This window comes from Bipolaris zeicola, assembly GCF_000523435.1.
Source record: "Bipolaris zeicola 26-R-13 unplaced genomic scaffold scaffold_373, whole genome shotgun sequence".
In the NCBI taxonomy this organism is placed as follows: Eukaryota; Fungi; Ascomycota; class Dothideomycetes; order Pleosporales; family Pleosporaceae; genus Bipolaris; species Bipolaris zeicola.
Window position 1 is genome coordinate 1 of NW_006912422.1, and position 15,819 is coordinate 15,819.

Genomic DNA, 15,819 nt, shown 5'->3' on the forward strand with positions numbered 1-15,819 from the left:
CCCCCCCCCCTGTCTAGATGGTGGGCTGTATACGTACTGAGCAGTGTATGGCTTTGGCGGATCAGATCCGCAACTTGAGTTTCGCGGCAGTGGCTTAGAAGATATAGCGCATACGTATTTCTGTAACGTCGAGACACGTAATGACAAGGCTTGAGGTTGTATTTTGGGATACGGGAACTATTTTACTCAGCCCCTTGTTGGAAAGCGAATCAAATACGGTAGGACGTTGCACAAGTACGGGTAGAATTGTGGAAATAGGGCTGACTAGGCTTACTTGGGTTGATATTCCGGAAATTGGGTTTGATGAACGGCAATCTTTTCCATCGGTACAGTAGGTAGCGTTGTCCCGGTGCCCCGTTGCTCGCTTTCTCGTCGAACACCTTCCCGTCGGGCTAGGGATGTTGGTATTGGAAGTCACATTTATGACGACGATGTTTGCTGCAGGATACTAATTGTGTATCAATAACGTGACCAGCTCTCGGGCTATGTCCCGATGGGCCAGAACGAGAAGATCAACATAGCGATACAATGGCACCTGGTGACCGTTTGCCTGAAAGGGTTCTTTAGCTGGTACTAAATGTTACACCGGCACTTTCTGTAGTAGCGCACAAACAGGAAGTATCCCTAGATCAAAGGATGTGCTGATGTAGGATATAGGTCAGACCACCCACAGTGAACTGCTTGATGAATCTTGTACTTTTCAGGATTTACGGTCCCAATGTCTGGAGATCCCTATTCTCAGATCATGACAACTGATGAGTAGTCAGAAAATTATGTACGATGTGGAATCAAGAAGTACACTTTTCTTTATGGACACTGCTATGGACTGCCTTAGTCATTATATCACAGATGTAAGATCGATATGTTATACGTCTCAGTTATAGCAGAAGTCTGTATCGAGTAAGTTCCCGCGCAGTAGTAGACCTATGGAGTGGTCTACGCCTGAGTACTAGTGTGAATATCGCTGTGAGCAACTTAGTCACATGACTAGGGACACGGGTTTGCGAGGAATTCACTATCTACAAAGACTATGACTATAGTCCTTGAGTAATACATTCACATCACACAATGAGAAAGGAAAAAGTGCACAGCATTCAATTTGAGTAAAAAAAGATTGATTCGAGTCCTTGAGGAGCTCTTCATGGAATGGCCATGTTGGGGTATTCTTTCTAAAAATGCTAAAATCAAAAACGCCAATGGATGTATGCAAGGGGGTATCGTCCGTATCCATGTCCCATAACCGAAAGAAAGAAAACAAAAACACGCCAACGCTATGTGAAAAATCAAAGGGAGCATGATTCGCCTGTGCATCGTTGATCGTGCGTCATCATCGTACTCGTTTGTACCAGTGGCCTGCCACAGGAGACAAGGTTTTTGGGGAATATACAAAGGAAAGACATGAAGACAACATGAAAAAAAAGGAAAGTTATAGTCGTTGAAAAAATGAATGGGGCTTGTTCCTAAATCAATCCGCGGAACTTGGCACCGTTCTTGTGATAGATGCTGCGGACCGACGCCGGAGGAGTAGTGATGACTGGCGCAATAGGCTGAGTGGCAGCAGGTGCGGTGACAGTGACCATGACGGTGGTTGTGACGACGGAAACGCCGTCGTTGCCAGACTGGGAAGGGGTAGGCACGACACCAGGAGGGGCACTGAAGGTTGGGATCGCAACCGCAGATGTAGTTGGAATGGCGGAGCGAGTGCTGTTGGAGAAGGGTGGTCCACCAGTAGGAATAGAAGGAAGAGCGGTGCCGGTCGCAGAAGGAATGCCACCATCAGAGTCGCCTCCTCCGGAAAGAAGAGAGGTAACAGGGCCCATCTCGCGCTTCAGCGGCATCTCATTGTAAAGTGCAGTTCGCGCACTCCAGTCGCTGACAGCAGTGCTGACAGCATCCTGCTGGCCCATGGCGTATTCAGACATGTCAGCGTAGTCAAGAGCCTGCATTGCGACTTTGGGAGATGCAACGTCGACATCGATGCAGGTGCTGTAGTATTCATCCTTGCCCTTGTCGAGACCTGGTGTCTTTCCAGGAAGAGAAGTCCACTGCCACACCCAGTACAAAGTGTAGGCCTTGTCAAGCTCGACGTCTTCTGGGAGCTTCACGTCTGTTTCGCAGTACATGACTGAGTTGGCAGGGCCAGTCTCTGGTGTGTTGGCCATGTAGGCGGGGTCGGCTACCTTGCGTTCCATGGCGACGGGGGTCTCGTTGTTCAAGTAGCAGCGGCCATCATCGTAGTCGTTCATGGCTAGCAAAACTCCGCGCTTGTCACCACCCTGACCATCCTGGGTCCACTGAAGGACATCGAAAAGCTTCTCGTCGGTCTTTGGCTCTTTTGTACCATAGACGTAGACGGTGCCGCCTTTTTCTGGCTTTTCGGGGTTGTTTTGTGGAAGTGTGACGTGACCGTTCTCCTGGTAGCGGATGGCGACGAAGCCACCAGGCACAGTCTTGAGGCGTGGGAACTTGTCCGAGGATTGTTTTTGCTCTCGCTGCGTTGGTGCACAGAGTAGTTGGTCGGCGTCGATGAAGACCTTGCCCTCGGTATTGGACTCGGGCATCCTCCAGGTCATGGAGTTGTCTGTATCCTTCCCATCGGGGCCTTTCTGACCCCGATCGACCATGCCTCGCGGATAGCCATAGGCACCCACGTATTTGCCTTTGTCGTCGATGTTGCGGAGCTGCTCTCCCCAACTGTGGGAGTGGACTAGGGGAAAAGCGGCGAGTGCCGCAACGATGGTATTCCGTACAGAAGGCATTGTGATATGTATGTATATGTGTGTGGTGGAAGTTACTCAGTGATTGTGTCTGGAGAAAACAAAGAGCTTGTAGAATGAGAAGGTTCCGTGGGAAGAAATGCAGGGGTGATATAAGTGAAGTGGGATTTGGTACGTGATGGAACAATGTGTAAGGTCATGTGCTTTGTAGACGTCTTCACCTCTGGAGCAACAGTGTTGCTATTGTTCAATAAAAAGCCGTGTCGTGAATTCCGCACAGCGTGTTCCAGACAGGCAGAGCAAGGAAATAAAAAACAGAGAAAAAAATAGACAAGAGAAGTGAAGTGAAGATACAACAAGGAGGGGTGTGTGAGAAGCGATTAGGTTCGCGCAACCATGTACCTTTATTCCAGGCGGGCAATGTGGTCAAACATGGTTCAAAATCTCCGACCCAAAGGGACAGAAGCGATCAGAGCCAATGGAGAAGGAGACATGTGAGGGATCGAAACAAGGCGCCACCGCACGCGATGCTGCAGACAACATTCTGTGCCTGCAGCCGAAGATGTTTGGGTCTTGGGACAGCGTTTCAACGCCGACCTCCACTACTATAGCCGCCAGCCATGGGTTTACTGGTCCCACCGCGCAACTGGCGGCGTAGCGCGCACACCTGGCAGCATTGGGCACAGATTATTTTTTTGCGGCGCAAGGGCCAGACTCTTGTGCTGAGATGAGTAGTTCGTGACCAGGCGGCTAGACTAGGCGTGCATCCGATACGTTAAGAGGAGTAATTAAGGTATTGGAGGGCAAGGCGAGCCGTTGATCTACAACACGAACACGGCAGCTAGCCTTTTGTCCAGTTGCCGTGCCGAATTGCGGGTCTGTCCGGGGTCAAGTTGCACAGGGAAATAACCAAGGGCGTGCGAGCCGCCCGCAGCGTCAGAGAGTGCGTTGGGGGATGGATGCAGCGGCCAGGACGGTACGACGAGAAGGACAGCGACGCGTAGGTGTGCAGCATGAAGATGGGGACTGGGTACACGCAAGTGTACCGGAGCGAGGCTTGGGCGATCCGACGATAGGTGAATGCGAGCCCGATACAGCGCATCGAGAAGGATGGGATCTGGTGGCAGTGGTGGGTGGGGCGAGGTTTGGTAGCAGTGCTCAGGCTGCGTTTCAGGCCGGCCGGCTTGCGGGACTTGATTGGCTCTGCGGCTCACGCTACGCCGCAGCCTAACACGTGAGTGCGCCCGTATGATTGGCCCGTAGCGCCCCAGCATGCCATGCTACTATTTTTCTTCTTCGTTGTCGTCTTCTGCATTCTATGCGACCACTTTGACGCCCATCTATTTTCCGAGATTAGCACCCGAGATTCAGGGCCCCAAGTATAGGCACTTGGCTACTAAGGCGCGCGTGGCACCCGCTCGGCATCCCAGGTCACGCGCACCCAAGAAATGAGCAATTCACCCCATCGTCCAAGGCCAGCCACCAAAACCGACTTCTTATCGATAGCCACTGTTTCACGGATCAGCATCGGCACTTGGGGCCCAGGCCACCCCCCGCCTGTCAGCAGAACCGGCAGATTACAGGAAGTCGTCTCGAGGCTAACCACGTCGGACTACGTCCGTAGTCTTTATTGTGTAGTGGCGACTCAAACCCGCAACGCTTGAGGACATGCGTTTCAGTGACCGAAGAGTCGCACTCAATCCTACCAGCACCATTACCAAACTCAAATCCTTCCATGGAGGGGCTCATAATATAATATGGCAATCTGCGTATACATGGCGTTTCTTAGACTGATTCAGAAGAAGCAGTGGGTATTCCGCTTGCTCTTACGCATCGTCCACTGAGATCACCTCATACAAACTGGTTGACTTGAGAACAGGGAAGCAGTGACTTTGTTTTTCCTTGCCCTTCTCCCGCCAGTAGTCGAGTAATCCGGTTCGAATGGTTCTGGACTACACATAGATGCGCTAACGTACTACCTGAAACACTTTGACCCAACCAATTTCTACACCTACCGAGTCTACATGCACACTGCATCATTCTTTTTTAAAAAAAAATACCGCAGCTGAAGTCCGCACGTGGGCATGAGTTTAGGGGTATGCAGAAATAGTCTGCATAAATTTGCGCACCTGACTATCCATGTGTTGGACTTTGTCCTGTAGTGAGTTTTACCAGTTGAAGGGGCTACCATCATCTGCTACACCAAGATCTCTCTTGGCAGATTCACTGCGAGGGGCTTCTTTCACCCCTCCCAGGTTCCAAGCTATGCATCCAAGCCACATGTAGCAGGGTGGAATGACGTCTACGCAGTGAGACATTATTGCTGTTTCGATACTGGTACGGATATCAAACCGTGAGATAGGTACCATGGTGTTGTTGAGACAGACTGAGTGGAACAGCACTTGCCATTTCAGCACTTGTCATCTCAGCACTTGCCATGTTCTTGGGGGTCCGAAATAGCCGGATGAAAACTGCCACTACCACAATAGTGTAACTATGCAATAGTGCTAATATTACTTGCTCGTTATATATTGGGAATATATAGTTGAATAGAACTCGACTTAATGAGAATACTTAATACTTTACAAATTTCACAGAATTCTACATTAGTAATCAAGGCTGTAATCTGGATTGATGTTGGACATAGTGATTATCCCGCTATTGCGGTTCCCTGAGAGCAATCTCCCCTATACTTTCCATTTCCCTTATCTCTCTTCATTTCCCAAATACTGTGATTCTCAGCAACGGAGAGAGAAGTGACAGTGAAGTATCGACAATCGCAGTCAACATGAATAAACGAGTCTTCAACACTGCATTTTGCATGTTACATCCCCCCATTCTCGTAACTCACAGCTACATCCCTTTCAATGAGTACATGCAGAAGCAACCGTTTCCTCTACAAACCCCATCATTGACCCAGAAAAAAATCCATCACACATGTCCCTTCTGTGAACTCCATCAACACCATCACATATGAACCTCCTCCATATAAAAAAAAACTCCGCTCCTCTCCCCAAAATATGATCCTTACCATACAAAACTCACTACTAACCCCAGACCCACTTACCAAGCACAGAAACCAGAACAAACCAAACCCACCAAGTCAAAAAAAAATGGCCGTAGACCTATCCCGCCCGACAGACTGCCAATGCAGAGTCGTCCAAGACATCTGGACCTGCCAACACACCCGCGAGGTCTACTCGCAAACCTGCTACATGGTGTCGCACTGGCCATCTCGCTGGGTCACGTTTTTGACCCATCAGACGTTTTGCCCGGAGTGCTTGGCGCGAATTGCGAGGGCGGCACGGGAGTTGGAGGAGAGGGGTAGGGAGGATGAGGAGCGGTAGATTCTAGAAAGGTGTGCTTATGGGTAGTAGAAGAGGGGAGGGGGGAGGGGGGCATGTATTAGTAGGTATTAGGAAAGACCGGGGGGGATTTTTGTTGGAGAAAGGAAGGAAAAGGGGGAAAAGGCCATGATTAGATATGTTTAAAAAGATTATAAAAAAAAGATGGGTAAAACACTTTCAATCCTGCATATCCTCATCTTCGTCTTCGTCTTCATCCTCGTCATCATCCGTCTGCGCATCATCCTGCTCCCCATCCTCCAACCCCGCTGTATTCCTCACTTCAACAAGTCCAAAGACTTCATCAGGCAAGCCGTTCCAGCCTACCTCCCTCTTCACGGTGATGAGGCCAAATTCGCATACGCCATTGAACCCACCATCACGGCGACTCTTGCCGAAAAAGCCCACGACGATTTCATCTTGGGCGGGTTTAACCTCGATGATTTCACTTTCATCTTCCGTATTGAGTTCACCCTTGCTGTCTCCATTCGACAAATGCACGCGGACGCCACCGTCGGGGTTAACTTGGACGGAGGTAATTTCGACGCCCTCGGGTAGCCTTATCTTTTCGGAGGCGTGGCCGCCGAAACGGTGGGTGGAACCGTACGTTCGCATTGGACCCCAGTGAGACACATGGCCGTCCGCGTACTTGACTACACCGCCGTCCCAGAGACAGCCGACGCGCAGGTCAATCGACACGGCGCGGTGCAACTTCCCGTCTGCGCCGCGTTCGCGGAGGAGCTGCGCCCATTCGTAGGGGTCGCGCGGACGGTAACGGTCGGAGGAGTCGGAGGAAGTGTATGCGAGGTGTTTGCGGAGGACGATGCTGGAGCCGGGGATGCGGATGAAGGATTTGCTGGCGAGGAGTTTCCACACGTTTGCTGTGGTGGTTTCGCGGCCGTTGGAGGCGAGGATGCGGAGAGCGAGGGGCGAGGTGCGGGTGAAGCGCTCGTCGAGTTCTGACTCGGTGAATTGCATGGTTGTGGGGGCATTGTTGAGCCATTCTTCGGGCTGCGAGTGCTCGGTGTTGTTGAAGGTTATGCGTGCGATGCCGCTGGGTGAGTTGATGTGGAGGATTGCGGGACCACCTTCGTCATTGTGAGTTACACTCACGTCTGGCCTTGCTTTGCGAGTGGTTTCGGGGAGGATGGGGTCGGTTGGGAGGCGGAAATGGGGGAGCATGCGGAAGGAGAGTGCATCTGCTAGGTCCCAGCGTGCGTTGTTGGGTGTGTTTTCCGGGTCAACGACTACGCCTTCTTGCTTCAGGTAGCGCGAGTATGCGGTTTGAGAGACAAAGTTCTTGACCCAGTCTTGGGCGTAGCCTCGCTCCATAATACCAGGGCGATGCGGCGAGCCGAATGCATGACCGACTTCATGCATGTGAGCACCCTGGCCAATTGCACAGGCTTCCCATAAGGTAGTACACTGTCCGTTGTCGTTACCCACCTTTTCTCCAGGCTTGCGGGTGTCGGTCAAACAGCTGGTAACTTCTTCTAGAAAGCGTGGCCAAGAGTAGGTCAAGTGGCTTCCAAATATGCCCAATGATATACCACGCTGATCATGGCAACCAAGGGCGGCGTGTCCGAGAATAAGATCCTTGGACTTGCTGTAGTGAGAGTCTAAGATCAGGCCAGCTACTATAGGCTGAGCATCAGGAACGAACGGACCTCCAGCATCTGTCAATGCTTCCTTGAAATAGTCGAAAACGGCGCCCTTGGTGCGAGCTCTTTCATTCTGCTGTGCGATGTTCTCGTCGCGAATCTCCTTGACTGTCTTGGAGGAGCGGATGATGTGAATCTTGGCTGTAGACCGTATAGCATCGTCCTGTGCGAGAGTTTGGCCAATGCGCGCATTGGTAAACTCCCGACTAACAGTGTCTGCAGTCCATTCCTCCTCCAATCTAAAGGAGCGCCTTCCAATACCTTTTTGTCTCAAATCTTCGGCAGTCATGGCTTGCCACATGTACGCAGTCATACGAAGCTTGGCAATGGCAGCATCCAAGTCCGAATGTGCTGAAGATACACCAGCAGCCTTGTTAGGAGGACAATCCATGAGATACGGCGAGTCAGAAGCAACCATGATTGCGAGGTGGAGAGGTGGATACTGCATCAGAGGCCAGTAATTGACGTTCATCTCAACAGTATGTTCGATGCAGTCGTTACAGATGTAGGCGAATTCGAGCCTGTTCAATCCTGGCGAGAGCATGACCATGGCCTTGAAATGACCGCCTGCTAGAGGCCATGTCTGCTCTGGGAAGTTTTCGGATTTGTTTGCTGCTTTGGTAGTTACGTGGATGTAACTTCCTTCAGCGGCTTCGAAGCCATACGTTCCGGTGACAAGAAGGCAGCGCTAGGGAATGTGTTAGTAAGCTCAACTAATATAGCAACAGATATCGCACTTGATGAATTGTCTCTCCATCTTCAAGGTTGGTGATTTTAAGAGGACTTGTGATTGGTGCCATAATGACGATGGGCAGAGGCTATGTGATGAGGTGAAGTCAATTGAGTGGAAATATCAAGGAGATGCTGAAAAGGCTGGTTGATTGATTGTGGAGGAAATGAATGTTTTGTTAACTTCAAGTCTTGCGTTATCCTCCTTATATCTTCCCAGGCGCTCTGGAGGAGTTGATACCCCTTGCGCAAGTATTCAGGCAGCTGTCCAGATTGAGACTAGTTCCAACGATGCTGCCTGTTGTGCATCCGCTTGCGAACTTGCACCAGGCGCCATCCGGTCCGCGATCAATCCGTAACGGCTCGCGATATTAAACATCTCTTCTGGTTCGACTTGCTGCCTACAATACTACAAGGGACATGATGGTGCTGAATACTTCCTTGGAATGAAGCTGTTATTCCCGGGCTGCGTCCGTACTAGATGAGTGATATGCGTGCACTCGGTTTCGACATTGACGTCCAGAAGTTCAATACAGGCGACCGAGTTTATCAAAATGAATAGCTTGATTGGAGTGAAGTGGCAGTCATTGTTGATGACGAGCGAAGCTGCGCGCGTGGCTGGAGATGGTGGAATGGCAGGATAATGTGTTTACATCTTCGAGTGGAGTGTGCACAATGTCCATCTGCGCGTCGCCTATCGGTGAGTTCATCAATGTAGGTCTGAGGAGCGAATACGATATTCAAGCCTTTTGGCCTGGTCGGAGTCGGCGCGATTGTTGCAGCGATCCAGACGCGTGGCGCCAGATCAATCAGGGTCTTCGCCTATCTTGAAAATGTGGACCGTGCGCCGATCACCAGAATCTAGACACAACGGCGTTTTCGCCATCCCACATTCTCTCGTCTTGTGTCAAACCGCCATCATCCAGCGTACCCACACCAGACCTAGTCCCAAGTTTATCCACAATGGCTTCTCTCTTATCATCCAACTCCAGCATGAGCATATGTGACATACGCAACTGACCTCAGCCCGTGCTATTACTTGTGTACATACGCTTCGCCCACGATAAGACGTTGAGGGGCACTACTGTTTATACCATCATACTCGCTCGTCCGCCCGCCTAGCATCTCCTGAAGAGAGCACCGAACTACTCACCTGCCATTGCGCTTTGTTGTGCTGCTAATCACGTCAAAACTGCTACCATGGACACTACCGAAAGCGACTCTTCTGTCCCCATAGCCGGTGACTCGGTCTTTAGTATTTCACGACCGTCATCTGCCTCTTCGATCCGCCCTGCCGACACGCCGAAAGACCTCCCCGCGGGCGCCCCCGTATCTCACCTATTCCAGGTTCGACACACACCGACCGCCGGCCGTGCCGTTTTCGCTACCCAAGACATCCCCGAAGGCACACTTGTATGGCAGTCAACGGATCTTACACTGTGCGTGTTGCTACGCGAGTATAGACGTGAGGTGTGCGGGCAATGTTTTGGGTACGACTATGGACGAGATCTGAGCATACGAGACAAGACAGTGGGATTTGCTTTCTGCTCAGAAGCGTGTCAGAAAACGTGGCAGGAGGAGCAGGGGGAGATTGGGATCCAGACTTGGACTGCTGTTGAGAATCTGATCCGAAAGAGGAGCAAAGAAGATAGTGACATGGTGGACGTTGACATGCCGCGGCCCAAGAAAAAAGACATTAGCAAAGCTTGGGATAGTGTGGTTGGGCAGGCGGAGTTGATAAGGAGTGCAAGGGAAGCGGAGCAAGCGGATGGTGTGGACGGCCAAGCTGCGGTGGCCATTTCGAAGCAGCACAAAAAGGCTGTTTCCAAGGCGCTACAGGGACGTATTACCCCCGACGTGATGAGTTTCTGTGTCAGTGGTATCTTGTGGCGCCACCATCATCCTGAGCAGTGGGAGCGATTAGAGGCGCTTGCAAACGACAACACGCCGTACCACAGTTCTGATGATCTGGATGCTTTCACACGGGCCTACCTGCACTTGCTTGCGATTCTGCCCGTGGAGCTCCTCCCACTGGTGACGGCGGAAACGCTTCTCACGCTGTCGAAGCGCGACTCGCACAATTCGTTTGGCATTCGCTCGCTCGAGGACGAAGGGTCCGAGTTCTTCGGCTATGGATGCTGGCCGGCTGCAAGCTACTTCAATCACTCGTGCGGGCCGAACATTGAGAAGAAGCGGGAGGGGAGGATATGGTATTTCAGGGCGGGAAGAGAGATTGAAAAGGGACAGGAGCTGTGCATTACGTATTTGAGTGGAGAGGAGAGGAAGCTGAGTCGCGGGCAGAGGATGCTGAGGCTGAGTAAGACGTGGGGATTTGATTGTGGATGCGAGAGATGCGAGGCGTTGTAGAATGGATGGCCGTAGTGTGCAGTAGCGATTGGTAAGGCATATCGTTTGCATCAACAGTTGGGGTGAGCATGTTGCCAAGAGCGACATGGGCTGAGGCTGTGGTGCGGCCATTGGCTGGCTAGGAAGGGCCGGCATCACAGGCAATGGGCCGGTAGCTGTCAGGTGGAGAGCAGAGCAAATGGTAGCAGTAGTGTATTATTGATGATTACAGACCCCGTGCGCGAAGGAGCTTGCTGGAGACCCATCGTCAACTAATGGGACAGCGGAAGCCGGATCGGGCATCGGGCCGAAAGTATATGCGCCTGAGGAACAGCCCAAGGGCACATCTGCATCTTCCGGGCCGACACATGGGCTGCACATGGCGGGCATGCTTGTAGTGTATGTACTTGGAGGCCAATCTGTCGTGCGAGTTACGCCACAGGCGTCAAAGGATGTTTGTGTGCAGAGGCGAGGGCGCAAGGCGAGTGATTGACGTCTTCTGAGGCGGTTCCCACTAGGCAGTGACGTAAGAGATCCGCCGCACTAAATGGACCCTGCAGACGGACTAGGACCGTTGGGTTGCGAGCAGAGAGTCCAAAGGAATTAATCCATCGGGGGAGGGGGGGGGGCGTCGAGCAGAGACGGCGGGAGATTGCGTCCCCAGCAGACGGACAGGCAGCGGGCAAGGGCAGGGGGTGGGCTTTTTCATGGGCTCTGCCTTGATTGTACATGCATGTGGCCGTTGGGGCCCATTGGCATGGTCGGATTGGCATGCTAAGAGAGCGTCTTCTCTTCCAAGGCCTGTCTGAGGGCTGCATGCAGTGTGGCGTAGGCCGCCCCGTGCCTAGCGAGCTTTGTGAGCCTCTAGTTGACGGATCCGCTCAACCTCGCGGCATGCCATGGAGCTGAAAGAGGGCTGCCGGCCATTCCGCGGTGCGCCGCTATGGCAAGAGTGCATTCGCGCGGAGGTAGCGTGTGTGGTGAAGAAGAAATATCAAGTCGTTGCCCACATGCTACATAGAGCTTATTAGAGGCACCGTCGCAGCCGCCAAACTTCCTCTTGTTCCATCCGATTGATTGCCTGCCTGCCTGCCCGTGAGCGGCCAAAAAACTGCAGTCTGACGAAACCAGATAGCCCCGCGCAAACCACTACCACACTCCCACTACTGCCTGCGACTGCCCATCATCAACACCTGCTATACACCCTACTAGCCCTACACCCACCCTAGAGCACTGTACAGCACTGCACTCTACTCTACTCTACTCTAGCATCAGCCGCACCCCCCCCAAGGCCACATCACACCAAGCACAGCCCGTTCTGTCCACGTCCGACGGCAAACCCTTGCTCGCTCTGGGCTAGCCACAGCAAGCACCACCAGCACCACCACACCCTGCGACGTCTTTGACGCGGCACGCCAAAATATCCAGACGAGCGTCATACCTCCACCCTGACCACTACTGCTGCTACCAAACGCGGCGTCACTGTACCGTACTCATACAGTATTGGCTTTGGTGGAGAACAGCCACGCCCACATCGAGATCCAGAGCTGCCCTTCCCCGCGAAGCACATGCAATTCCAGTCCACGCCCAGCTCTCCACGGAGCGGGCGCAAGAAGATGAGCTTGCCAGTAATTGAGGTGAGACGACTTGTTTTTTTTGGTCTCCCTGTTTTTTTTTCTTCTCTTGCTGTTCTCCCGCCCATCTTGCATCCTGTCCCCATGTTTTTCCTCTCCGACTGCCGCAGTGGCACACACGCCCACCCACGCCTCAGTCAGGGGCGCGACGGGCACAATAACGCCCCATGGCCGCCTCAGGGCTGGCGCGCGTGGTTGCAGCTTGTTTGGCGATGATGTAGCCCGCATCGTCATCTGGCGCACGGACGCGTTATGACGCATGTCGCTCCTACTCTCCTGCTCAGGCCTCACCTCACGCCTTCCCTCGCTCGTGCACGCCTTTCTCTTCAACCACCACCACCACCTTTCCCATTGTCTTTTTTTCCCATTTTCTCCGCCACCAGTCCACTGCCGTGACACTACCGTCCCGTTGCATTCTTCCCCTTCTCCTTCTTTTGCTGCTACTACTGTTGCTGCTACACCCGGCTATACTCGGTCGTATCAAGCCCATCTCTGCCTATATCCGTCTCCCAGCCCAAGCGACCCCGCCATCCCCAGCGGCTTTGTAATTCACTCCTGTCCACGCACACGCACACTAAACATGGCCGCCATACAGAATTTTAAGAACTTCCTGCGCCATGGCAAACAGGCCCGCCACAACGCTGAGCCCACGACAAATGTATCCAATGTCCATGCCCAGTCGCAACATCAACGCTACAACCAGGCTCCCGAGCCCGCACATCATGGCATCTCGGAGCCCGTAATGGACCACAAGCCCCTTCAAAACAACCCTGCTCCCCATGGCGACTACTCGGTCGGCGCTGGCGCTGGCGACAACCGTCACATTGCCGCTCAAGCAGGCGACGCCGCTGCTCGTGCCGTTGCCGACAACCAGAAGAAGCAGGCTGCCGCAAAGGGCGCCGGTGTTGACCCTTCTGTACTCGAGCGCATTGTTGCAGAGGAACGCGAGGCAAAGGGCAAGCTGCCCAGATACCCTGGCCTCGAGCGCTGGACACTGCTCGAGAAGATGGGTGACGGTGCCTTCAGTAACGTCTACCGCGCACGAGACAACACTGGCCAATGGGACGAAGTCGCCATCAAGGTCGTTCGTAAGTTCGAGATGAACTCACAGCAGGTCAGTACTACCCAAATCCCTTGCCCAAACCCTCTGCCCCACCTCCTGCCCTCTTGCCCATTTCTACAATGTCGTCATTCCTCTCCCTTACCCGATCCCGCACCGAGAAGAAGTTGGGTGTTTTTTGGACGTTACCAACGCGAGGCCGGTGTAGGACAAGCATATACATCCGGACTTCAAAGCGCCAAAAGCAGCAGAGGTGCGATAGATTTACTTCCCTGATGCTCGACTTCCTAGCATCCTCGTTTCCCATCATGCATGGACTTTTGTGGGCAGACACTAACTGCCCTATAGAGAGCAAACATCTTAAAGGAAGTACAAATCATGCGCCAACTCGACCACCCCAACATTGTCAAGCTCATTGACTTTTCCGAATCACGGCAATACTACTACATTGTCCTCGAGTTGTGCCCCGGCGGTGAACTGTTCCACCAAATCGTTCGCCTTACCTACTTTTCAGAGGACCTTTCTCGCCACACCATTATTCAAGTCGCCAAGGCTCTGCAATATCTGCACGAGGAGGCGGGTGTTGTACATCGGTTCGTATTCTGCTCTTACGTCAACGAGATCAACCACTGACGTCATAACCAGAGACATTAAACCTGAAAACCTTCTTTTCTACCCAATTCCGTTTGTCCCCACCAAAAACCCCAAGCCAAGAGGGCCTGATGATGAGGAAAAGGCTGATGAGGGCGAGTTCGTCAAGGGTAAGGGTGCTGGTGGCATCGGTCTGATCAAGGTTGCCGACTTTGGTCTCAGCAAGGTCATTTGGGATACCCAGACAATGACACCTTGCGGTACTGTCGGTTACACCGCTCCTGAAATTGTCAAGGATGAGCGCTACTCCAAGAGTGTTGACATGTGGGCACTGGGTTGCGTGCTCTACACTCTTCTTTGCGGTTTCCCACCATTCTACGACGAATCCATCCAGACTCTTACCGAGAAGGTTGCGCGTGGCCAGTACACTTTCCTTTCTCCCTGGTGGGACGACATCTCCAAGTCTGCCCAAGACCTGGTGTCCCACCTACTGACAGTAGACCCTGAGAAGCGTTATGACATCAACCAGTTCCTCAACCACCCATGGATACGTGAGGCTGACGAGCCTACTTATTCTGCTTACGACGCACCACCTCTTGCGACACCTGCTGCCAAGAAGGAGCGTCTTCAGCCAGACTTTACCCACCTTGAGTCGCCAGGTGCGCGCCGCATGGACTTCCGTTCGCCAGGTGCCGTCAACCTTCGAGAAGTTTTTGATGTCAGTTATGCTGTACATCGTCAAGAAGAGGAGGGAAAGAGGAAGAAGCAATTCAAGCAAGGATACCGTGGGGCAAACGCCATGAACTCTTTGAATGCACTTGACGAGAACGAAGACGATGATGAGTACACTGCCGAGTCCGTACCATACGATCCCTCGTCACAACATCCACCAGCGAAGCTTCCCAAGTCGCAAGGTGCCGACGTGTCTGGTATGGAGCAGAAGATGCGCAACACCACATTATCTGCCGCAGCCCAAGCACGTCAACAGCAAGCTGCCGCACCACAACAACGGGGTTATGGCCAACATTCTGCCGCTGTAGCAGCCGCGGCTAAGCGCCAGGTCAAGAACAAGGGTGCCTTTGAGCTCAACATGGACACATCGAGTATTCTGGGCCGCCGAGCCAAGAAGGGACCTGCGCCCAGTGGTCTAAGAAACAACATCTCTGTTGGTGGAACATGACAATCATCGTCACTTACAAAGGATTGGTAAAGAGCTGGCGCGCTTTTTGACAATGGGAATTGCTATGAGAAGTCATGACGGCGTAGAGTGTGGTTTTCCTTTCTTGTCTTTCATTGCTCAATTTTCTTTTTTGGTGTCTGTCTCTGTGTCTCTGTGTCTCTGTGTCTCTGTGTGTTTCTTCTTTTTTTCCCACCGATTTTAGTTGGGTCATATCCATGTAGTGGAACGTCCTATTCTCCTCTCATAGCATTAGTTTGTAGTAAGTAGTCACTGTCCTTTTCGATGTGCAAAAAAGGGGCCATCCAACGCGCCTTTGTGCGCTTTCTTGTTCTTCTGGGCATGAGAGGGGGGAGGATAAGCGTTTTATGTGTATGTGGATGGATGGATACAAACAAGGGGACATGCCACATAACGGCCACAAACCCATGTGAACTTGGACACTTATCAATGAAAATATCATCGGGAAAAACAAAAACGGAGAGACATGAGAACATGTATTAGAGAAGTACTTATGCGTCACCTTTGCCCATTCACATACCACACACACACACACACAC

General features: G+C 52.3%; 5 protein-coding genes across 5 annotated transcripts; 2 read left to right on the forward strand and 3 right to left on the reverse strand.

The window, feature by feature from the left end:
* Positions 1–1,460: 1,460 nt before the first annotated feature.
* COCCADRAFT_41749 (uncharacterized protein) lies at positions 1,461–2,759 on the reverse strand (the record flags this gene model as incomplete). Its single annotated transcript, XM_007719952.1, has 1 exon — positions 1,461–2,759. The coding sequence occupies one exon, from the start codon at positions 2,757–2,759 to the stop codon at positions 1,461–1,463; it is 1,299 nt and encodes a 432-aa protein (XP_007718142.1).
* Positions 2,760–3,538: 779 nt separating this feature from the next.
* On the reverse strand, positions 3,539–3,991 carry COCCADRAFT_30986 (uncharacterized protein; the record flags this gene model as incomplete). Its single annotated transcript, XM_007719953.1, has 1 exon — positions 3,539–3,991. The coding sequence occupies one exon, from the start codon at positions 3,989–3,991 to the stop codon at positions 3,539–3,541; it is 453 nt and encodes a 150-aa protein (XP_007718143.1).
* Positions 3,992–6,241: 2,250 nt separating this feature from the next.
* On the reverse strand, positions 6,242–8,522 carry COCCADRAFT_111401 (uncharacterized protein; the record flags this gene model as incomplete). The annotated part of the gene is made up of 2 exons (XM_007719954.1): positions 6,242–8,410; positions 8,460–8,522. The coding sequence occupies 2 exons, from the start codon at positions 8,520–8,522 to the stop codon at positions 6,242–6,244; spliced, it is 2,232 nt and encodes a 743-aa protein (XP_007718144.1).
* Positions 8,523–9,651: 1,129 nt separating this feature from the next.
* On the forward strand, positions 9,652–10,818 carry COCCADRAFT_111402 (uncharacterized protein; the record flags this gene model as incomplete). The annotated part of the gene is made up of 1 exon (XM_007719955.1): positions 9,652–10,818. The coding sequence occupies one exon, from the start codon at positions 9,652–9,654 to the stop codon at positions 10,816–10,818; it is 1,167 nt and encodes a 388-aa protein (XP_007718145.1).
* A 2,193-nt stretch (positions 10,819–13,011) lies between these two features.
* COCCADRAFT_9880 (uncharacterized protein) lies at positions 13,012–15,262 on the forward strand (the record flags this gene model as incomplete). The annotated part of the gene is made up of 3 exons (XM_007719956.1): positions 13,012–13,545; positions 13,840–14,084; positions 14,137–15,262. The coding sequence occupies 3 exons, from the start codon at positions 13,012–13,014 to the stop codon at positions 15,260–15,262; spliced, it is 1,905 nt and encodes a 634-aa protein (XP_007718146.1).
* Positions 15,263–15,819: the final 557 nt, after the last annotated feature.